This window comes from Pagrus pagrus, assembly GCF_965226575.1.
Source record: "Pagrus pagrus genome assembly, chromosome: 24".
NCBI lineage: Eukaryota > Metazoa > Chordata > Actinopteri > Spariformes > Sparidae > Pagrus > Pagrus pagrus.
In genome coordinates, this window is record NC_140206.1 from 2,493,040 (window position 1) to 2,517,748 (window position 24,709).

At 43.8% G+C, this 24,709-nt stretch overlaps 2 protein-coding genes across 2 annotated transcripts in view; both read left to right on the plus strand.

Moving 5' to 3' along the window:
• LOC311252955 (uncharacterized protein) overlaps nt 1–24,709 on the plus strand; it is a 290,895-nt gene that overhangs the window by 173,707 nt on the left and 92,479 nt on the right. The window lies entirely within an intron of this gene.
• On the plus strand, nt 1,897–24,709 carry LOC311253459 (uncharacterized protein). Its single transcript, XM_084347462.1, has 11 exons — nt 1,897–1,950; nt 3,034–3,256; nt 3,561–3,686; nt 8,488–8,566; nt 8,721–8,949; nt 9,127–10,921; nt 14,391–14,564; nt 14,928–15,101; nt 16,327–16,500; nt 23,767–23,813; nt 23,940–24,709. Exons 2-11 carry the CDS (start codon nt 3,060–3,062, stop codon nt 24,500–24,502), a joined length of 3,558 nt encoding a protein of 1,185 aa, XP_084203588.1. The 5' UTR covers nt 1,897–1,950; nt 3,034–3,059; the 3' UTR covers nt 24,503–24,709.

The following is a 24,709-nucleotide window of genomic DNA, read 5'->3' on the forward strand; positions in this document are numbered from 1 at the left end:
TGAGTTAGGTAAGTCGACTCTGAGTATGTTAACTCTGAGTTGAGCTCGTGCCTGACGACTAGTAAAAAGCATCATCATCAATGGAGCTCCGATACTGTGATTCACCATGGCAACAGGGGAGAAAACAGGAAGCAGACATTTTCTGGGGGGAAAAAAGTAACACGGCTGCGGCCGTAACAAAAATCACTGACAGAGTTTTAGATGCGGTCTTCTTTTCATTTTGAATGTAACATCACTTTATTTTATATTAGCCTTTGAGGAAGTGGTTGAATGTTGTTCAATGTTTTAATTTATTTTATATATATATATATATATATATATATATATATATTATTTAATTTAAATCGTCTGAAAATTAAATATAAAAACAGTCTCACGATGGCTCCTCACTTTGGTTTTATTTCACATATTAAACAAAGTAAAAGTTTATTCAGTGGATATTTTAACTTGTAGTAGCTTTTACCACCACCAGATGCTGTTTAACACACATCTGCGTCCTAACATCCTGCTGAGGAGATGAACATGAGGTGGTGCTCACCTTCACCTCCACCACGTCCGCCAGAGGCAGAGGAGCTGGTCCTGGGTCAGGTCGCTGGGTGACCAGAGGCTGAGGGCGTCACTCACCCCCAGGACCCAACATTAGAGGCAGACACACACTTACTGTCTACAGATTGAACTAGAAGTCATTTAATCTTATACTCAATGCGGCGGCAAACTAGAAACACAGACTTTGAAATTACGTTGTTGGAAAAAATACAATAGGCTCTACTGATGGTTACTTTTGTAGCTATCAGTGGGAAATACAGAAAGCCAAATGAAATGTGAGTAATTTCTCCTTTTCTGGCTGCTGGAAGGTGATTGATTAACCTGCGAAGTGATTAAAGAGGATTGTTCAGACCTGACAGCACGTCAGCGATGACGTGTAGCCTGATATTCGCTGTGGAGAATATAAATGACGGACTGATGAGAAGCGGTCTACTGTTCGGTTCAGTCCTCGTCAGGGAGTGAGAGCTCATCTAAATGAATCTAAATTCTCCTCCTGGTGTAAAACTGTGAATTATTTCTGCTTCAACATGATCGGACTGAGAAGGAAAGGACAGCCGCTGTCAGACAGCTCCGTCAGACTCAGGGTTTCTTCAGGTAAACCTGCCAGTGAGCAGGTTATGTTCACAGAGTCAGTTGCCGCAGTAACAGACCCAGAGTTTAAGTTACCTCTCTTTCTGGAACTGAAAACTCAGAGTTTCTCTCATCTCAGGGTTAACAAACTCAGAGTTTTCACAAAACCCGCTTTCTGGAATACCCCCCTGGACTACTACTTATAATAATAATAATAATAATAATAATAATAATAATAACAATCAAAATCACCACTATATTTATCTCTTATCGGGCTGAGAAGAAAACAATCCAAGTGTGGTCTCCCTTTAAGATCCAGGTGGACCAGGGCCTGACAGGTCCAACAGCGGCACTCGTCCCCCTGAGGGACAGGGAGGTGGTCCTCTGCTGCTGGACCCTCTGACCCGCCGTCTCACAACCATCTGTCCCACCAACAACTCTGTTTGATGCATGTGAACAAATACACTGATATTACACTGAGGAGCTGCGTGTGTGTGTGTGTGTGTGTCATCATCCTGATCAATACCTGGTGGGATGAGAGGGGACAAATACCTTAATGAGGGAAATATTGATGACATCACCTGCATCGATCCTCCAGCAGCAGAAATCATGTGTCTGAACACCAACAGGAGGAACAGCTGATCAACGTCATCGATCATTTAAACCTCCTGACTCGTTTCCTTTGGGCACTTTATAACGACCAACGTATTGTTACAGTGACGTCACTGCGTCCATGGATATGTTTGTGCCCCCCCCCCCAGCTGTTTCCGGTTTAAGTTAACTTTCACTTTCACTGCTCCTCGTGTCGCAGCAGCTTCTTCTCTCCGTCTAAAGGTAATTTAACGGACATTTGAGATGTTTCACACTTTAATGACTCTGCGCATCTTGTCTCTGTTCACTTTTGTCCGCTTGTTGCGCTAAAAACAGCAGAAATCCTCGTTCAGACTGAACAAACTTCATAAAGTCACCTCAGAGGGAACCGCTCACAGCGGCTCTCCGCCATTTTGTGTGTGAAATGAGAGTAGAAGTGGAGTTAGTTGGTCAGTATGTGAGCACAGAGTGGTTGTCAGTGTGTAGCTCCACTTACTGATGACTGAAGGCAGCTTTTCCTGCCTGAATCAGCCTGTGGAGGAGGCCGAGACGAGCCGCCGCTCTCCCGCTGTCTGACGCACTGAACGCGGCTGCAGAGCAGCTGTTCGCCTGGATGCGGGAGCTGGAGGTGCTGAGGGGGCTGCAGCACCCCCTAAAACGAGGCTGTAACATGGGCCGAACTTACAAGAAGGCCCGAACCATTCAGAATTTGTCATCGACAGCGTTTCACACAGTTTATAAAGGTCCTCTTAACTCAACAACTCACAAAATGGAGCGATTTTTCAAGGGAGTCTGGGGACTTCCTGTCCCTCCTCCTCTCCCTGCTGCTGCTGACTGCAGCTGATGTGACTTATAATATGTTGGTGTTCAGGTTCTTGTTCATAATGATCAGATACATGTTATCCTGGAGGTTCACATGAGTCCAAACACAGGAATGTGGCCCACCATTTACTATGACGTCATCATACAGACTGAGCCCTCAGCACCAGCTGCATGAAGTGGAAATACGTGACTGAAGTACCTCAGGATTGTAGTTCCGTGTAGTACTCGAGTAAATGTACTTTCCTCCACTGTTACTGGTGTTTCTAGAACAGTGAGTCCAGTCGTGTCTCGCTGGTTAAACTGGTGTTCAGAGCAGACGACTCACTTCCGGTCTGATGGCTCCATGACACCATCTAGTGGACTGACAGTAGAAGTGCAGCATTCATGTGACACTGATATGAAGCAGCCAATCAGTGGAGGAGCAGCTGATGTTCTGACAGGAGACATGATGGAAAGGCTGATTTCAGTTGATGTGCAGATGAATGATTTGTGTTTCCTCTCCAGATGAAAGTGTGTGTGAGTTGAGCAGCATGAATCAGTGTGAGGACAGAGAGGAGGGAGGCCCTCCCTCTAAAACCCCTGGACCTGGACCTGGACCTGGACCTGGAGCTGGACCTGGACCTGGACCTGGAGCTGGAGCTGAGCCCAGCTGTGTGTCCTTCAAGAGTGACCGGTCAATAGGTCGTCTCATTGATTTTAAAGGACAACAACCTCCTGCTGTAAAGAGGTGAGCTGTTAATAACATTAATATGTGACTGATTCGTGCTTTAACTGTGGAGAAAGATGTTTTTTGAAACCTGATGTTTATTTTCAGCTTCGTTCTTCTTCACTTAAATTGATATTGTCACTTTAGAAAGCGGCCCAACAGAACCAGTCTTCAACTCTTCATTTCACTTTATTGAATTAGTTTGGTCCAATATTCTCTGAGGTTTATTCCTCATGTTCTCCACTATTTTATGGACACAAGCTTCTGTGTCTGAAGACTAGAAAGTGAATTAACGTCTCTGATGGTCGTCTTCTCTGTCCAACAGGAGACCAGCCTCTAGTGGACCTGAACCTGGAACTGGACCTGAACCCAGCTGTGTTTCCTTCAAGAGTGACCGGTCAATAGGTCGTCTCATTGACTTTAAAGGACAACAACCTCCTGCTGTAAAGAGGTGAGCTGTTAATAACATGAAAATATGACTGGTTCATGTTTTATGTTGTTTATTCAGCGAAATTTGTTTAAACTTGTTTTTTTCAGCATCGTTCTGCTTTACGTACATTTATATTGTCACATGTGAAGCGGCCCAGTATTGTTTATTGTTTATTAGATGGATCCCCATTAGCTGCCGCCTTGGCGACCACTAATCTTCCTGGGGTCCATAGGGTGCATAGTACAGTGTAACATCAATGATGTACCCAGACATCAATACATACAGTCATACCTTCCAATCATAACTGCACTTCACATATAATAAACACTTATAATAAAAACAACAATAACAACAACAATACACATGTACATACGCACACACATCAATTTATACATGCATACTACCACAATATATCAAAAACATCATAATTAATATATATCATATATTAATGAATTGTTAATAATTGTTTTGTGAGTGAGATATATGAGGAGGTAAAGAGTTCCAGGACATTATTGAACGATAGATCACAGAGTGTTTGAGTAGATTAGTTCTCGGAGTTGGAAGTATCAGGTAACCAGATTTCTGGTGTAATGGTTATGTCTGTCTCTAGTCTTCATTAATTGGTTAAGAAAATATGCAGGTGTCTGATTAAATATGATGTTTCTAAAAAAGACCAGAATGTCGTAGCTGAGTTTAACTTCAACTGTGAACCAGGAAAGTCAGAAGTGCATATCAGCTATATTTGTACGTGTTGAGCAGTGAAGTGCCAGTCTGGCAGCTCTGTTTTGAACCAGTTGCAATTTATGTATTTCTTTCTTAGCTGCTGCAGACCATATAACAGAACAGTATTGCAGATGACAGAAAACCAAGGACTGTATTACCTGACTAATCATAGAGGATGACAAATAATGAGAGCATTTTCTTTAAGCGATGCTAGGCCTCTTCCCATTTTGGACACAGTACTATCAATGTGATCAGACCATGACAACTGTTCGTCCAGCATGACATCAAGTAGCTTAGTTTTCTTGACCTGCTCTATTGCCGTACCTGATATTGATAGATGTAGCTGTGGGTCACCAATAAGCATACTTCTCGAGCCAAAAAGAATACATTTTGTTTTAGAGATGTTTAGGACCAGTTTGTTATTTTTCACCCAGCTAGATACTCTCTCTAGATCCTGATTCTCCATGGTTTCTAGTTCATTTATGGTTGAAGCAGTGCTGTACAGAGTTGTATCATTCGCGTACATAACCACAGTGGAATTTTGTATTGCAAGCGGTAGATCGTTTGTGTAAATAGAGTAGAGTAAAGGGCCAAGGCAGCTCCCTTGTGGAACTCCACAGCTAATCTTCTTAGAGTCTGAAAGGCTACCATTAAAAAAGACTCTCTGTGATCTCTCAGATAGATAACTGATCATCCAAGAGAGTGCTGTATGGCTAAATCCATATCTGAATCCGGGTCCTCCTCATTGCACACAGTTGACCAGTTAGTGTTCTTTACGTCCTCCACAAAATGCTCCTTCTGAAAGTGCTTATATGCTCTTTTATATATAATCCTACCAGCTGTTTTGGGAACCTTTGTTTTCCTTTTTAGTGCAATTAAATTGTGATCGCTAAAACCAAGCACAACTGACACTGCTTTAGAGCACTGTTCAGGACTATTAGTAAAAAAGAGATCTATACATTTAGATGATGATCGTCCATTTTTATGTATTTTTGTTGATTCTAGTTGCTAGTGTAATAGTTTTAGTTAGATTACAAGCACTAGCTACAGCAAGAAGCTCTTCTTAAGAGGGCACTGAGATGACCAATCCACATTTAAATCACCAACAAAGTATAATTCACGGTTTTCATCACAAGCTTTATCCAGAGTTCTACAGATACTGTCAAAATATTTCATATCCGCACTCGGCGGTCTGTAACAGCATCCTATAACTAATGGTTTGGTTTGTGGCAGATGAACCTGAACCCACAGTGCCTCCATGTCATGCAACATTAAACAGGACATTTTACAGGAATGTGATTCTGGATATAAAAAGCTACGCCTCCTCCAAATGGATTTTGGTCTTTTCGATATAATGTATATCCATCAATAGCTAATTCTGTATCGTGAGGGGAATAGCGCTAGCATTTCATAACAAAATATTGATGAAATTAACTAGTTTCGTGGCAGATAATGCGTTATAGAGGCTGTGTGTCGCTGCCCCGTCTCTCCCATTATATGGATATATCGCCGCTACACTGGATCTAATTTCATCCGAACGACGCCGAATGACACCAAAGTTATCTGGGTGAGTAAATGACCATATATTTTGCCAGAAATAAGGTCCAGGTTGTAAAAAACAGTAGTTATCCTTTAAGCTGCAAATGTTTAAATGACCGATCAATAAGCCTTTTCCTTGGATACGTATCTTAGAGTCCATAAACAGTTAAAATAAAATCATAAAAACAAATAGTTCTCATACCTGAGAGAACAGAGCCATCTACTCAGCACATTTACTTCTATTTTTCCCAGTCACCGATTTTGGAGTAGAACCAGTCTTCATCTCCTGATGCCAGTTTAACATTTGTCTGATGACTGGTTGAATGTAACTTGGTGATTTTATTCAGGCTAACAGATGCTAGCTGCTAACAAAGAGCTGCTGCTGCTGTGGGCTCGTATTGTACGCAGGCAACACAAGTTCAATGTCCAAACAAAGTTCCTCTTCCTGTTGCAAATCCTGCAGCCTCTCCTGCTCTGGTAAGAAACTACAGGCCCACCCAGGTGCATCATGGTCCTGCACCTACCCTGCTACCTACTGTATATAACCCAGGGTGCCCACAGTGTAGTCTTACTTTGTCGTACATGACCGGGACTTTCCTGTCTGTGGACACTTTCCTGTTGGGTATGTGATACCTCGGCTCCAAGACTTCGAGTAGGTATAGGAACCCCTCGTTCTCAGTTACACTGTAGGGCTGGATGTCTTTGCAAATTAAAGAATGAGATGGCGTCTGTTATTTTGGTCGAACGAACCGAATTGCTAGCCAGTGGGGCTTGAAACAAAGTTGGGATACGGCTACTTTGCTCACCAGTCATTGTGTTAGCAGCAGCTGCTCCGCTGGTGCTGACCGCTGGAGCCGAGGGGACCTCTCTGTCACATTAACGCCATGTCGCCGCTTCAGGTGAGAGCTTAGATTGGTTGTGCTCCCTGTGTGTTTAATCGCGGCACGGCACATTTTACAGATGGCATTAGTTTTCTCAAGCTGACCATCTCTTTTATAAAAGCCAAAGTGTCCCCAAACACCAGACTTGTAAGTGACCGGCGAGTGTATCTCTTCTTCATCCGTGCTTACTTTCTCTCTGACCGCCTCTGATTTCAAGCCTGCTGTTCATCCGGATTTTTAACCGATGCACACTTTTGTCATCAATGCAACCGCATCTTAAATGTTCATACCGATGTACCGATACGAATCGGTGAATCTTACCATCCCTAGTGTACACCTGTGTCTCATGAGTTCATCACAGCAGTACGACGGTGCACACAGTGAACAATTACTTTTAACCTCTTCGTCATGTTTGACTTCATATCGTGTTTGTTTGTGAAACGTGCAGTAAAACAGTTTGTCGTTGATCTGAGCTCAGTCTCAGTCTCTGACAGTTTGTGTTAGCAGCCGACTCCTCCTGTCTTTTCTTAAAGTGTCCTCAACTGTTAAATCAGCTGCTGTAGTTGATGAGAAGTTCAGACTTTGCTTTCAAACACCTGTTTGCAGCGAGCGCCCATGTTTTTCCAGTGTTTTCCCCTCACTGTTCGTTGGTGCATCCGTTTTGCTCCTGCATGTCTCACCTGTTCTCCTCGTGTCTCCCTGGTTTGTTTAGTTTTACACTTGTGCATTTCTGTTTTGTTTTGACTGCTTTGCCTTTGGATATTTCTCTGCCTGCCTTTGTTCGCTTGCCTTCCTGATACTGTGTCATCCACCCCTGCTGATGCCCAGGCAGACCTCCACTGGTTTCTGGCGCCCTCCTGACCTGCTTTGCCTTTTGCCTCAGCTTCCTTGTTGCCCCCTGGACCTGCTTTGCTCTCCAGACATGGTTTGCCCTTCAGCTCTGCCTCCTGGTCGCTCAATGCCCACCCCCGGTGCCTTTCACCCAAAAATCCCCACTTGGCAGTTTTTGTCTTCTAGTTTCTCCTCACGGGGTGTTGGGGTTTCTATCTATTTGTTTTCTCCAGTGAATGCAGTCGATTCTGTAGGTTCCAGTGTGGCCGTTGTGTCGATAATCACCCAAAAGCAACGCACGAAAAAGTCAATAAGTAACTTTCGGGTCACACAAATCAGACAAATTAAATATCAAACTCAAGTTTGGCCTGAGGCCCTTTTTTATTTCATGTCCTGTTTTTGATCTGAGAATGAAATCAAAGGTACGAAAAACAAACCGGAATTTGTTTTTTTGGTATGAGATTCATAAACAAATAAATAAATAATGAATCATTTCTTCATTCTCCAATGTTGGAATCTCAACTGAACACAAGTTTATTGAGACTCTTCACCACTTTGCACTGGACAGTTAGCATCCAACTAGCTTGTGTTAGCTGTGTGTTGCTGTCCACAGTATTTTAGGGGTCAAGAGCTGGAGGGACTAAACCAGACAAGCTGCTGAACCAACCCAGTAAACTGACTGACTGTTGGTTCACAGTGGGATCAGCAGCACGACCAACACTTTGATGTCAGGGGAAACCATCTGATTCAATGATGTCATCAACACTTTAACTCAAAGGACCTTCAGCTTGTGTTTGTCTCTGAGTGGACAGACATAATGTGGCTGATTCTTCATGATTCCTCCACAGAGTCGACCAGGAGAGCTCAGAGGTTCCCAGAGGTCCGTCTGCCCAGCAGCATCGAACACACCTGGACTCCATATTTATGGTCTGTACATGAACAACAACTACTTTTACATCCAGTCTGTTCACAATAATCTCCATGCTGCACTTTACAGACCAGTGGTGAATCTGTCCAACATGGATCTGATGTTTGGCTCCATGATGTTAAATGTTCTCATTCACATAATATTCTGTTCCAGCGGCTGGAGGAGAACATTGTCACTTTTGTGAAGAACGAGCTGAAGAAGGTCCAGAAGGTTCTGAGTTCAGATTACCCAGAATGCTTAGAGGGTCAGAGGGAGGATGAGGAGGTGCTGGATGGTGAGGATGAAGAGCAGAGGAGGAGAAGCAGAGAGGCATTTCTGAAGATCACACTTCACTTCCTGAGGAGAATGAAGCAGGAGGAGCTGGCTGACTGTCTGCAGAGCAGTAAGAGGATTTCTCTAAAGATTTAACTTGATGGATCAATGAGACGTTTACTGAAGTCTGATGATGATGATGATGATGATGGAAAATCTGTTTATATATGCAATCTTTAGGGGAAGGAAATTGTCATATTTTCTTTAAAAATAACTTAATGATCTTGTTTGTTGTGTATTTATTCAGGAAGTCATTCTGGAGTTTGTCAGCGTAAACTCAAATCTAACCTTCAGAAGAAGTTCCAGTGTGTGTTTGAGGGGATCGCTAAAGCAGGAAACCCAACCCTTCTGAATCAGATCTACACAGAGCTCTACATCACAGAGGGAGGGACTGCAGAGGTCAATGATGAACATGAGGTCAGACAGATTGAAACAGCATCCAGGAAACCAGACAGACCAGAAACAACAGTCAGACAAGAAGACGTCTTTAAAGCCTCACCTGGAAGAGATGAACCAATCAGAACAGTGATGACAAAGGGAGTGGCTGGCATCGGGAAAACAGTCTTAACACAGAAGTTCACTCTGGACTGGGCTGAAGACAAAGCCAACCAGGACATACAGTTCACATTTCCATTCACCTTCAGAGAGCTGAATGTGCTGAAAGAGAAAAAGTTCAGCTTGGTGGAGCTTGTTCATCACTTCTTCACTGAAACCAAAGAAATCTGCAGCTTTGAAGAGTTCCAGGTTGTGTTCATCTTTGACGGTCTGGATGAGTGTCGACTTCCTCTGGACTTCCACAACACTGAGATCCTGACTGATGTTACAGAGTCCACCTCAGTGGATGTGCTGCTGACAAACCTCATCAGGGGGAAACTGCTTCCCTCTGCTCGCCTCTGGATAACCACACGACCTGCAGCAGCCAATCAGATCCCTCCTGAGTGTGTTGACATGGTGACAGAGGTCAGAGGGTTCACTGACCCACAGAAGGAGGAGTACTTCAAGAAGAGATTCAGAGATGAGGAGCAGGCCAGCAGAATCATCTCCCACATCAAGACATCACGAAGCCTCCATATCATGTGCCACATCCCAGTCTTCTGCTGGATCACTGCTACAGTTCTGGAGGATGTGTTGAAGACCAGAGAGAGAGGAGAGCTGCCCAAGACCCTGACTGAGATGTACATCCACTTCCTGGTGGTTCAGGCCAAAGTGAAGAACGTCAAGTATGATGGAGGAGTTGAGACAGATCCACACTGGACTCCAGAGAGCAGGAAGATGATTGAGTCTCTGGGAAAACTGGCTTTTGATCAGCTGCAGAGCGGCAACCTGATCTTCTATGAATCAGACCTGACAGAGTGTGGCATCGATATCAGAGCAGCCTCAGTGTACTCAGGAGTGTTCACACAGATCTTTAAAGAGGAGAGAGGACTGTACCAGGACAAGGTGTTCTGCTTCGTCCATCTGAGTGTTCAGGAGTTTCTGGCTGCTCTTCATGTCCATCTGACGTTCATCAACTCTGGAGTCAATCTGATGTCAGTAGAAGAGCAATCAGCATCCTGGTTGTCTAAAGTGGTCAGAGGCAAATCAACACGTCTCTACCAGAGTGCTGTGGACGAGGCCTTACAGAGTCAAAATGGACACCTGGACTTGTTCCTCCGCTTCCTCCTGGGTCTTTCACTTCAGACCAATCAGAATCTCCTCCGAGGTCTGCAGACACAGACAGGAAGTAGCTCACAGGCCAATCAGAAAACAGTCCAGTACATGAAGAAGAAGATCAGTGAGAATCTGTCTCCAGAGAGAAGCATCAATCTGTTCCACTGTCTGAATGAACTGAACGATCGTTCTCTAGTGGAGGAGATCCAACAGTCCCTGACATCAGGAAGTCTCTCCACAGATAAACTGTCTCCTGCTCAGTGGTCAGCTCTGGTCTTCATCTTACTGTCATCAGAAGAAGATCTGGATGTGTTTGACCTGAAGAAATTCTCTGCTTCAGAGGAGGCTCTTCTGAGGCTGCTGCCAGTGGTCAAAGCCTCCAACAAAGCTCTGTAAGTGTGGAGAAGTTTCTTCAGAATGCAGTAAATGTGCTGTTATTGACCCAAATAGAAATAATTTTTTTGTTCTGCTCATTATTCTTTATCCAGACTGAGTGGCTGTAACCTCTCAGAGAGAAGCTGTGAAGCTCTGTCCTCAGTTCTCAGCTCCCAGTCCTCTAGTCTGAGAGAGCTGGACCTGAGTAACAACGACCTGCAGGATTCAGGAGTGGAGCAGCTGTCTGTTGGACTGAAGAGTCCACACTGCAATCTGGAAAGTTTGAGGTCAGATCATGTTACTGTTTGTTGTGAAATCATTTATATATTTCTGGTAGATTGTTTTGCTATCAAACTTGTTTTCTTTCAATGTACCTTTCATTAATTCAGCTCCTGCACAACAAGAACAATGAGGATGGAGAACCTCATGTATGTTTGATATCATATGACTTTGATCCCTGGATGTCTGTTTATTCTCAATTCTATCTTCATTCATTGTCACGCTGACAACATACTTTGAACTGAACAGCACTGGAACAAGAGATTATATATACCAGTCATTCCCAGAGAGGATTTTATTGGAGTTGCCAAATATATTTGCAGACTTTCGTTCATAGTCTTTAATTTAAGATCTCTATCTGCAGTACACCTTTGAGCCACATGGGGGAGCTTGTTGGTATCCAGTGCTTGATTTGTAAATCAGGAGGTCTCGAGCACAGAGACGGTCCTACTCTGGTGGGTCCATCCTGTGGACTGCTACAATGGTGGGGAGAAATGGACTTTAGGCCCAATGTTTTATTCACAACCACAAAAAGCAGCAGGTCAAGAAACCCTATGAAGTGACATGTTCCATCTGTCTGTCTATCAGTCCATCTCTGCTCCATCTCAGTGAGATGGACAGCGTCACACTGAGACACACATCCTGATTGAGTTCATCATTTCACTGACTCACAGCTAAAACACCCACTTGCTTGTAGGACTTACAGTGATCATGTGACAAAACATTTAGACATATTTAGATTCATCTCTTTGAAATGGCTGGTGTATTGAAGACAATATAAGTGGACGTGGATAAATAGTTTGGAATGGTATTTTATGCACAGATCTGCTCTTTTCAAGTTTATTAGGCCTATTGTGAATTGGGTCGCATTGTTATCATTTTTAAAAAGTGGGACCCCCTGGGGTCCTCCTGTAGCTCAGTTGGTGGAGCATGCGTCCCATGTACAGAGGCTTTGTCTTCACTGCAGCAGCCCAGGTTTCAAGTTTGACCTCTGGTCCTTTGCTGCGTGTCATCCCCCCTCTCTCATCTCCATTTCCTGTCATATCTGTGAGCTGTCAAATCAAATCAAATCAAATTTTATTTGTATAGCCCAAATTCACAAATCACAGTTTGCCTCAGAGGGCTTTACAATCTGTACAGAGACGACAGCCTCTGTCCTTCGACCCTCGATTCGAGTGAGGAAAAACTTGCCCCCCAAAAAAAAGCCCTTTTAACAGGGAAAAAAAATGCGGAAGAAACCTCAGGGAGAGCCACAGAGGAGGGATCCCTCTCCCAGGACGGACAGACGTGCAATAGATGTCGCATGTACAGAGCAGATCAACGAGATCACAATGTATACAATTATAATGGATGGTTGACAGGAATGAAAGCACATAAAGAGGCATCACAGCAACAACAATGAAATGCACATGGAAATGTGATTACTAGTGATAACAGTAGTAGAGATACGACTAATATTAGCGACAGTAGTGGTGGGTGTCGGGCAGGGTCATGGCAGTAGGCGCATCCACGATCAGGCACGACCTGGGCGCGGCCAGGATCCATGGGAGCCTGTAGGACTAGAAAGCACAAGGACTCCGGGGAAGAAGTGAAGTCAGTGACATGCAGAGATGGGGCATGTATACAGGCATAATGTATACAGATGGAGAGGAGAGGGGAGGGGAGGAGAGAGAAGCTCAGTGTGTCATTGTCCCCCGGACTAGGCCTATAGCAGCATAACTAACTTAACTATAAGCTCTATCGAAGAGGAAGGTCTTAAGTCTACTCTTAAAGGTAGAGAGGGTGTCCGCCTCCCGGACCAAAACAGGAAGATGGTTCCACAGAAGAGGAGCTTGATAGCTGAAGGCTCTGGCTCCCATTCTACTTTTGGAGACTTTAGGAACTACAAGTAATCCTACGTTCTGGGAGCGTAATGCTCTAGTTGGGTGATAGGGTAATATGAGCTCCTGGAGATATGATGGTGCCTGACCATTAACAGCTTTGTAAGTGAGGAGAAGGATTTTAAACTCTATTCTTGATTTTACAGGGAGCCAGTGCAGAGAGGCCAGTACAGGAGTAATATGATCTCTTTTCTTAGTTCCTGTCAGTACACGTGCTGCAGCATTCTGGACCAGCTGGAGACTCTTTAGAGACTTGTGAGGGCAGCCTGATAATAGAGAATTACAATAGTCCAGCCTGGAAGTAACAAATGCATGGATTAGCTTTTCTGCGTCTTTTTGAGACAGGATGGGCCTGATTTTTGCAATGTTACGTAGATGAAAAAATGTCCTATATAAATAATCCTCCTAATATGAAGCTATGAAAAGGCCAATAAATACTTTTTTTTTTTATGCGTCACCGGAATAAAAGTTTTGGAAAACCTGATACTGCATCACCAAAACTCAACATTTACCATGTTTTCTGTCTTCTTTTTTTTCTCTCCAGGCTGAGTGGCTGTAACCTCTCAGAGAGAAGCTGTGAAGCTCTGTCCTCAGTTCTCAGCTCCCAGTCCTCTAGTCTGAGAGAGCTGGACCTGAGTAACAACAACCTGCAGGATTCAGGAGTGGAGGAGCTGTTGGCTGGACTGGAGAGTTCACACTGCAATTTGGAAAGTTTGAGGTCAGATCATGTAACTGTTTATTGTAAAATCATTTATGTATTTCTGGTAGATTTCTTTTGCTATCAAACTTTTTCTTCTTTTAATGTACCTTTCATTAATTCAGCTCCTGCACAACATGAACAATGAGGAGGGAGAACCTCATTTATGTTTGACATCATATGACTTTGATACCTGGATGTCTGCTCATTCTCAATTCAATCTTCATTTATTGCCACATTGACAACATACTTAGAACTGAACAGCACTGGAGCAAGAGATTATATATACCAGTCATTCCCAGAGAGGATGTTATTTGGGTTGCCAAATATATTTGTAGACTTTTGTTCATAGTCTTTAATTTAAGATTCATATCTGCAGTACACCTTTGAGCCACATGGGGGAGCTTGTTGGTATCCAGTGCTTGATTTGTAAATCAGGAGGTCTCGAGCACAGAGACGGTCCTACTCTGGTGGGTCCATCCTGTGGACTGCTACAATGGTGGGGAGAAATGGACTTTAGGCCCAATGTTTTATTTACAACCACCGGAAGAAAAGTTTGAGAAACCCTGATACTGCATCAGCAAAACTCAACATTTACCATGTTTTCTGTCTTCTTTTTTTTCTCCCCAGACTGAGTGGCTGTAACCTCTCAGAGAGAAGCTGTGAAGCTCTGTCCTCAGTTCTCAGCTCCCAGTCCTCTAGTCTGAGAGAGCTGGACCTGAGTAACAACAACCTGCAGGATTCAGGAGTGAAGCTCCTTTCTGCTGAACTGAAGAGTTCACACTGCAATTTGGAAAGTTTGAGGTCAGATCATGTTACCGTTTGTTGTGAAATCATTTATATATTTCTGGTAGATTTCTTTTGCTATCAAACTTGTTTTCTTTCAATGTACCTTTCATTAAGTCATCTCCTGCGCAGCACGAACAATGAGGATGGAGAACCTCATGTATGTTTGACATCATATGACTTTGATACCTGGATGTCTGTTTATTCTCAATTCAATCTTCATTTATTGCCACGTTGACAACATGCTTAGAACTGAACAGCACTGGAGCAAGAGATTACTTTTATTTACAACCACTGGAAGAAAAGTTTGAGAAAACCTGATACTGCATCACCAAAACTCAACATTTACCATGTTTTCTGTCTTCTTTTTTTTCTCTCCAGGCTGAGTGGCTGTAACCTCTCAGAGAGAAGCTGTGAAGCTCTGTCCTCAGTTCTCAGCTCCCAGTCCTCTAGTCTGAGAGAGCTGGACCTGAGAAACAACAACCTGCAGGATTCAGGACTGAAGCTACTTTCTGCTGAACTGAAGAGTTCACACTGTGTCCTTGAAACTCTCAGGTCAGGATTCATTATTTTATTTCATTATTTCATGTAACATTACAATTGGAGCAGATCTTAATCATACTCTTAATATTATTCAATTTATTTAAGAGACTCAACATTTCCAAACAAAATAGATAAAAATAGTAAAATATACAACAAGATAAATAGACACAAGATTCAAGTATGTAGGTAATATGTACACAAGTGAGTATGTGTGTGAGGGGTGGTAGTGGAGGGTAATTGCACTGGTGTGAAGTCTTTAGAGAGTGAGGGGTGAAGGGGGGGTTGTGCATTTCACTGCCTGTGGGAAGAAACAGTTCTTCAGTCTGTTTGTTCTAGATCTGATGGATCTATATCTCTTCCCAGAGGGCAGGGGGGAGAACAGGTAATGTCCAGGGTGAGTGGGGTCCTTAACAATACAGCTGGCCTTCTTTTGGAGTCGGCCAGTGTAAATGTCTCTGAGAGGGGGTAGTGTCGTCCCGATGACACGCTCCGCTGCCCTCACCACCCGCTGCAGGTCCTTCCTGTCCTGTGTTGTGCAGCTGGAGAACCACAACGTGCAGCAGTAGGTCAGGAGGCTTTCTATCGCTGACCGATAGAAGTTGGTCAGCAGGTGGTGAGGGAGGTGAGCGTGCTTTAGCTTCCTGTAGGTGTAAAAGTTACTAAGGTGGAATGGGGGGACAGTTTCATTCCACCTCTGATCCTCCAACAGAGGTAGTTACACAGCCAAAACACAGGCGAGACGACCTGCGTGGACAGGAGTGTGATGTTCTGATAGTGTTCACAGTCTGACAACTTAACAGATCCTTCACTCATCAAAGTAACGATACAAACCCAATGACACCACTAATCTATTTATATATATATAAAATGTGGGTCTGTGAGTCTATTCTGCACTTTGGTCCCGATTTACTAATCTCAACAACCATTGGATGGATTGTCATGAGGTTTGGTTCAGACATTCATGCTCCCCTCAGGATGAACTGTAATTACTTTGGTGATCCTCCATCATCAGGTCATCATTTTAAACTGTACAATATTTTTGTTCATGACCAAGTATTTGCAAAACTAATGGCATTTCCATCATCTTCAGTTATACTCTGTGTTCAGTGCTGATTAGTAAATTAGTGAAAACTAAGATGATGAATATAATAAACGTTAAACCCTTAAACACAGATGTGCACTGAATCATCAGGACCCTCAGCTGATCTGTGATGTGTGTTGTTTTGTGTGTCTGCAGGCTGTCAGGCTGTCTGATCACAGAGGAAGGCTGTACTTCTCTGGCCTCAGCTCTGGACTCCAACCCCTCCCATCTGAGAGAGCTGGACCTGAGCTACAATCATCCAGGAGACTCAGGAGTGAAGCTGCTGTCTGCTCGACTGGAGGATCCAGGCTGGAGACTGGACACTCTCAGGTATGAAGAGTCCTGCTGCAGCCACAGACAGTCAGTGTGAGACTCTGTATCTCCACTGTAGATGGTTCAGTGTCGGGAGGTCTGCTTCGTTTACTCCACCTCCAGTTGTTCAGTTCAGTTCAGGAGAAAAGGCAGCATGGCACAAAGCCAAGAGTTACAAGTGAAGAGAGGAAGATGAGAAGAAGAGATGAAGATCAGCGACCAGGAGAGTCTTGGCACAAACACTAAAGTTACACCTCTTTTTTCAGACTAGTTTAGTGCCTGTTCAAAATGTGCCTGTTTGATTTGTTGGCCTCTGGTTTTGCTGCTTGATGAACCGTCATCCAAACTACTTCACACTCCACACTGATTGCAGAGGGTTATCAAACATTAACATTAAATCTAATTTCCACCACGTCACTGCTGTGTTATGATATTAATAATAACAATAGACCCTCTGTGTCAGATGTCTGGTCAGAAAATACTGAACCTCAAATTCAAAAGATTTCTGTGACACATAAATGAATTTAATCACTGAATGTCATAGAAACTCTTTCCCTGAACTGGAGAATCAGTGTTTCTGCCAAAGTGCTTGACTTTGAACTTAAAATGGTTCTGACATGGATCTTTATCAACACTGGAGTAACTGCATCCTAGATCATCACTGACAGTGTATCTGTGCCTCAGTGTGAAACATTTACAGACTGTAACAACTGTCTGTGGCGTCAGTTTAAAGTGAACAGAAGATATAAAACAGTCCAATAACAACGTTAGATGACACGAGGTGGAACATTCCCGTCACATCACCATAACAGCAGCAGTGCATAGATGAATTTAAGATGGGTCAGTGGTGCCGTCTTGGCTCCTGTCATGAGGAAACTGCTGCTCCAGCTGAGTTTGGGCTGTTTTGGGTAGTTCTCATTATAACAGCCTGCAGGGGCAGGAAAGCTTCGGTGTTTTGCACCGTCAGCAAAATCAAATGACAAAAGAAAAGAAAACATTCAGTGATCAATCATCTGCTCCATTGATTAACATGATATGTGACCTGTGCAGAGCTGCAGCTCTCTACAGTAGCTGGTGGACCTCTGGTTTAATGCTGTTGTAATGTACTTCAGCCCGGCTCGTAGCTGCTGACTCAGCTTCACTTTCAGCTGTTCTGGAGTCGTGTTCAGGTTCTGCTGGTGGAAATCCAATGTTTCCTGATTTAGCTGCTTCAAAATAAAAGCTTTCAAATAACTAACAGGGGGTGGGGGGGACAAATAAAAAACCAAGATCTGAAAAAGAACATGATGGATCACCATGCTTCTACAGTTTGATCCTTTTTTAATGTCAGTGTGACGGTCCTGGTCCTGTCGTTTTTATGTATTCAGTCCATTTCTCCCACTTCCGGCAGCATTGATCCTCTTGAGTCCTTATTTTATAAGTCAGTTGTTCCATAATATGTATTTCGTCCATAACTTCCATCCAGTCTTCCTGTGACGGGGTCTGTCTTGTACCATTTTCTTGTAATTGCCTTTTTACAGGCTACTAACATAATTTTCAATATGTATCTATCATCTTTCAACACAACGTTTCCCGTAATGACGCCAAGATATAATAATGTACAAGACTTGGATACACCATAACCCAAAACTCTGCCCATAACTAAATGAACATCTTCCCAGAATTTTGCGATCTTAGGCCAGAACACATGTGAATGGTTTACATTTACATCTCCACAGCTTCTCCAACACGGCTGATTTTTCTAAATTCTTCCATTTGGCTACATAATCTTTGTCACACCAACAGATTACATGTCTAACTTGTGCAGCATGAAAATATCCCTGAAGGTTTGGCTGTGCCAAACCCCCCTTATCCTTTCCAATCTGTAGTGTTTCAGATTGATTCTCGGTCTGTGACCATTCCATATAAACCTGGAAATGGTTTTGTCCCACAGTCTGAATTGTTTTTCGGGTATCTCAATGGGTAGTGACTGAAACAGGTAAAGAAGTCGGGGTAGAACGCTCATTTTTATGGTCTCTATTCGTGAACCGATGTCTGATGGAAGGATAGCCCACCTGTCCAAGTTGCTCTTAACTTCCTTCTCCAGTTTGACGTACAGTAGGTACTACTTCGTTGTGGCAGAGTTCACGCGTGATTGGAGGATCAATTGTGTTTTCATGAGAAGCGGCAATGTGCCCAAACAACCACCAGGTGGCATCTGTGAGCAGGAGGACGACAACATGCAGCAGCAGTGACCATGGACGGGAATGGACCGAGTTGCCTGATTTATGTTTCTGTTCGTTGTTGCTTAAATACAAGAATGTAGCTAATAATACCTCACCCACTCCACACCTCATTCCAACTCCTTCCTTCAGCCTGTCGCTACAGGGTCCCTCTAGCAAGGACAAACTTAGTGAGTTGTTGATGATGTTGATTTTTTTCACTATGAAGCCTTTTAAATTACGCACAGCCTACATAAGTTTCAACGTCCATACAAGCATTTAGGAAATGATTCTTATCAGTTCCATAATTCAGCGAGAATTTTTACTCAACGAAAAAATGTATAAAGATCAGTTTTTAGGTTGAAGACACGACAGCAGCACGTATGTCCAGACGCTGATGTGTGTCAGCTGGGGCAGCGGGTCGGTGATAAATAAGACACATGAAAACCTTGCGGCTGACGTATAGCTCCCCTGGTAGAGCGGCTCCCTCAGTAAGCAGCATCACCCGCTGATACGAGTTCGAATCTCAGTTTAGGCTGTAACTTTAGTTAATGTGTTTTCTTTTCTCATCATCATTATGATCACGTTTGGCTCCAAGTTTGCGCAAATAAATGAGCATTAATTCTCCGCCGGCCGCGGCACCAGCTTTCCTGCTTGTGTACATAAAATACATTAAATTCTGACACCACAACTGCAGCATACCGAATATCAATAGATGATAACCAGAAAAAAAACGTTCTATTGATCTGATTCACCGGCTTCATGGACGTCGGAACTATTTTCTGAGAGGGGGAGGGGGGCGGGGGAAGCACGCACTTTTATCAATGATTAAGGATTTGATTTGAAGTTATTTTATAATGGCGTGCAGTTATAAGAGAACTAGATGGATGAACACGGCATCTTTATTTTTAAGAAAATGAAACTTTGATCACTAAATCAAGCCATTTAAGGAACATAACAGCATTATTTGTACCCTTGAATGAAAAAAAGAAAAGTCTGCGCTCCTGACTCGGGGCTTTCATGCATATCCAAAAGTGGACCTTCTCTCAGTCTACCCACTGATGAAGGTTTTAAGCCGGGTGGAGACATCGCTTTCACCCATAAGGTCACTGTGAACGTTCATAACGGTCAAATGTGTTAGTCTCTCCTGCGTCATGGTGCGCAGCAGGTTTTCAGCCTGCGCAAGGCTGAGAAAGAGCGCTCGGATGCCGCGACAGATATTGGCAGGGCCAGACAGCTTAATGAGCTTCTCCACCTCTCTCGTGGAAAGGGGGTCAGCTCCGAGGAGCCCACATCCACTCGTTTCCCCTGAGCCGCCTCAAGAACTGCCTGCTCTCGCCCTGCAGCTATGCGGAGTCCTTCCTGATCAAAACGCCGCTCCGCCTCGGAGCGCACCAGGTCCATATGCACATCCTGGATGGTGCTTACTTCTCGTATCTTCCCGTGGGTAGGGAGGCTGATGGGGTGCGTGAGTTCCGACGTCTATGACCGGCTTTCTTTCTTTCAGTTGTGGTGTCAGAATTTAACACAAATATTTGTGCTTTCTATTCCTTATATTTTCTACAACAGGCTTATAGAAAGAAGAACGACGCCACGTCATGTCAGACAGTTTTCTTTAGCTTTATTAAAATACATAATCAGCAGCTTCACAGTAGTCGGATATACAGAAGGTTATTTAAAGCGGAGTGAGTCCCTGAAGCAGTCTCCCTGCAGGAGGAGATCCCTTGGCCAAGTGATCAATGTATTTGTTGCAGACCTCTTTGCTGTCCTCAGCGCGCGGGGGTGGGGGTGCTGGCGTAGCAAGCTTTTCAAAAGTGTGGGGGATGGATGTGGTCTTTCCAGTTAAGCAAACTTGTTCCAGATGCCTTAACATTTGCATTCCCCCATACTGAGGAATGTGCGTAGGGGACGAGAAGTAAGCACCATCCAGGATGTGTCCATCCTGCATTCGGAGGTGGAGAAGCTCATTAAGCTGTGTCTGGCCCTGCCAATGGCCGCGTTTCCCAGATTCGTTAAGAAGCTCTTAAGTGCTAAGATCTTCTTAGGAGCGCTCTTAAGAACGCTGCGAAAGAAGGATGTGTTTCCCAGAGTCGCTCTTAGCTTAAGAAGATCTTTCACTAAGAAGGAAATGTAAGATCGAGCTGACCCACTCTTAACAGCCTTCTTAGCGACCACATGCTCAGTGATCAAGCCGCGTCAGGGAAATTTATATCCTCCACTTTTCGAAATAATAAAACAATGCTCAATGTTGAAATGCGCTCATAGCTGCGGACCACTGGCGCAAGAAACACAGGTTAATAGAAGGAAGAAAAAAAACTTCTATTGAATTACACGTTTAAGTTTTCCACACACATCTGCATATAATAGTTTATAGTACTACACATAAAAAAACAACAACCCTGTGGCATTTCACAGATATCAAGGAAACAGATGTATTAAACTCAGCTGAACCTCATCCAGAGAGGCTTCACCTGCTACTCTATATAAATGCGTTGCCAAAGTCTGCGCGTGTGAGAAACCATGGCTGCAATACAGCACATTCTCCCTGCGAACCAACAGCGTCGCCGTGCGCGAAGCCAGACGGTTTTACATAAATGCATACGTGCGTCAGCACTTCTCCCCACTGGACGCGCTGTCAGACCGGGCTGTCCAGGCAAAGTACCGGCTGCCCCGTGCGGAGATCCAACGGCTGATCACTCTGGTGTCTCCACACATCCAGAGAGCAACCCGCTGCAATTTTGCCCTCAGCCCGGAGGTGCAGCTCCTGGCTGCGCTGCGTTTTTACGCAGTGGGGAGCTTCCTGGAGTTTCATTTTCTTAAAAATAAAGATGCCGTGTTCATCCATCTAGTTCTCTTATAACTGCACGCCATTATAAAATAACTTCAAATCAAATCCTTAATCATTGATAAAAGTGCGTGCTTCCCCCGCCCCCCCTCTCAGAAAATAGTTCCGACGTCCATGAAGCCGGTGAATCAGATCAATAGAACGTTTTTTGTTTTTTTTCTGGTTATCATCTATTGATATTCGGTACGCTACAGTTGTGGTGTCAGAATTTAATGTATTTTATGTACACAAGCAGGAAAGCTGCTGATTTGATAATCTGATCTGATAATGCTCATTTGCTCATTTATTTGCTCAAACTTGGAGCCAAACGTGATCATAATGATGATGAGAAAAGAAAACACATTAACTAAGGGTAGTGCCTTTACAGAGATTCGAACTCATACTAGCAGAAGATTCTGCTTACTGAGGGAGCTGCTCTACCAGGGGAGCTATACATCAGTCATAACACACATCAGCGTCTGGACATACCTGCTGCTGTCGTGTCTTCAACCTAAAAGCTGATCTTTATACATTTTTTCGTTGAGTAAAAATCCTCTCTGAATTATGGAGCTGGTAAGAATCATTTCTTAAATGCTTGTATGGACGTAGAAACTTCTGTAAGCTGTGCGTAATTGTTTCTGCCTCCGCTTATTAGCCGTGGCTGCAGCGAGCGAGCAAAATCACAACCTCAGACGTCTTTAGGGTATCAGATATTTTTATTGGCTATTCTTATATTTAAGCAACATCCAGTCAGGCCGTGATATAGGCTCACGGGGGCGGACTGGGACAATAATTCAGGTCGGCAATTTTACCAGTAAACAAATGTTCCTTAAAAAACGACTAATGTAGTTTAGCTCTACTGTAAAACAAAGAAAGCACAAGTGTTTATCCAAGGTCACCCAGATAATTGAGTTGTCCCACCGCTGTGAAACAATCAGTCTGAATCAATCTGATACGGTTTAGCAGTCCCCCTCTCCATTCACTCTACCTGTAGCCTAAAACAGCGCCACTCTCCATTGCAGCTACATTGTGGTCAAATGTGGAATTGTCCCAAAATCGTTTGAGCTGCAGTTCAGTACTATGCTTCCACCTAGTGGCTACAGTTGTCACTGACATTTCACGCGTTGCGTGAATCTCGCTCCCCGCGAGTGAAATGGCCACTTTGAAGTAGTACCTACTGTAATTAGCTTCATATAAATCATCAGTGTTTTGTGTTGAAGTGACCCCAAGATATTTCATTGTTGTTGCTCTCCAGTTCAGATTGTGTTTTTGTTGTATGATTTTGGATGGGGAGTAGTTGAATGTTAGGATCTGTGTTTTGGTCAATTTAAGCTTGTATCCAGAACAAAAGCCAAACATCTCTGGTTGGTTGATTAGTATGGGGATGCATGTGTCTGGGTCCTCTAAAAAACAGACCACATCATCAGCAAAAAGTCCAATGGTGTGTTCCTCTCCCCCGACCTCTACTCCTTTAAGATCTCAGGGGCTCTATGAAGACTGCAAACAAGGTTGGAGAGAGACAGCAGCCCTGTCTAGTAGATGGTCCTGAAGCTGTGCTCTCAGTCAGACTGCCGTTTATTCTTGTCCTTGCGGTCGGGTTTTGGTAAAGTGTTTTAATACGTCTGACAGCTTTGTCATTAAGTGCGAGTTTTTCAAGTACCTGATATAGAAAAGTCCAACTTACGCTATCAGAAGCCTTTTCTGCATCGAGGCTTATTAAGGCTGCACAGTTCTTCTTTTTTAGAATATGGTTAATAACATGTAGAGTTCTCCTCATGTTGTCTTGGGCTTGTTGTCCCTTAATAAAGCAGCAGAAACACAGCGAGAACAAAAAGCTGACTGTGCAGGTGAGATCCAGAAAAGCCCTGGAAGCTTCAAACAGGAATCTGACCTCAAAAGTTCTGACGTCCAAATCCAAAAGTCCTGTAATATACAAACATAAGCACAAGCTGACATTGGATCAGACAGCAAGCGTAAGGTCGCCCACAGGAAACAGCAGCAACATCCAATAACATAAAGATGAAGTCATGAATCCAAAAAGAGGTTTGTGTGTGTCCTCACATGTTGTCGTCCTCTTTCACACACACCAACATCCTGTGGCTCTCAGTGTGTGAGGAGAGTGGCAGAGGTGAAGAGGTTCAGGAGAACAGGGAGAAGCAGGCCTGATGGACATATTGTGTTTCTGTGTATGAGTCATGTCATGTCCATGTCTGCATGCTGAAAGAGGATGTGCTGCTCTGACCCCCCTCCTCCTTTCAGGGTGGAGCCTGCTGGAGTCCGATGGTTGACACCAGGTCTGAGGAAGTGTGAGTGTGTTTTTACTTTGATTCAGCTTCACACTGTGACATCACTCAGTCACATCTGTGATGTCATCACCACACTGATGATACATTAATAACTGCAGCTGTGTTGTGTCTTTTTCTCTCCATCAGATTCCTGTGAGCTCACAGTCGACACAAACACAGTCAGCAGACGCATCAAACTGTCTGACAACAACAGGAAGATGACACTTGTGGAGGAGGATCAGTCATATCCTGATCATCCAGAGAGGTTTGAGACCTGGTATCCTCAGCTGCTGTGTAGAACTGGTCTGACTGGTCGCTGTTACTGGGAGGTCGAGTGGAGAGGAGATGTTTCTATATCAGTGAGTTACAGAAGAATCAGAAGGAGAGGAGGCAGAGAAGACTGTGTGTTTGGACTGAATGATCAGTCCTGGAGTCTGATGTGCTTTGATGGTCGTTACTCTGTCAGACACAATAACAGACAAACACACATCTCCTCCTCGTCCTCCTCCTCCTCCTCCTCCTCCTCCTCCTCTGGTAGAGTAGCAGTGTATGTGGACTGTCCTGCTGGCACTCTGTCCTTCTACAGAGTCTCCTCTGACTCACTGATCCACCTCCACACCTTCAGCACCACATTCACTGAACCTCTTTATCCTGGATTTGGGTTCTACTGGTCCAGTTCTGGTTCCTCAGTGTGTCTGTGTGGTGTTTAGTCTGCAGAGTCTCCTCCTGTCACAGAAACATTGTCAGTGCTGAACAGTTGAGTCTGTACAGGATCACAGTCACATCAATCTTTCAGCTTCTTGTAATAAATTCATCAGTGAACTTTGTACAAAATGATTCAAACTGATTGTAAAGATTGATGGTTTCCTCGTCATCAATGATTCTGTTCTGCACATTAAAACTGAGACATCGCTTCA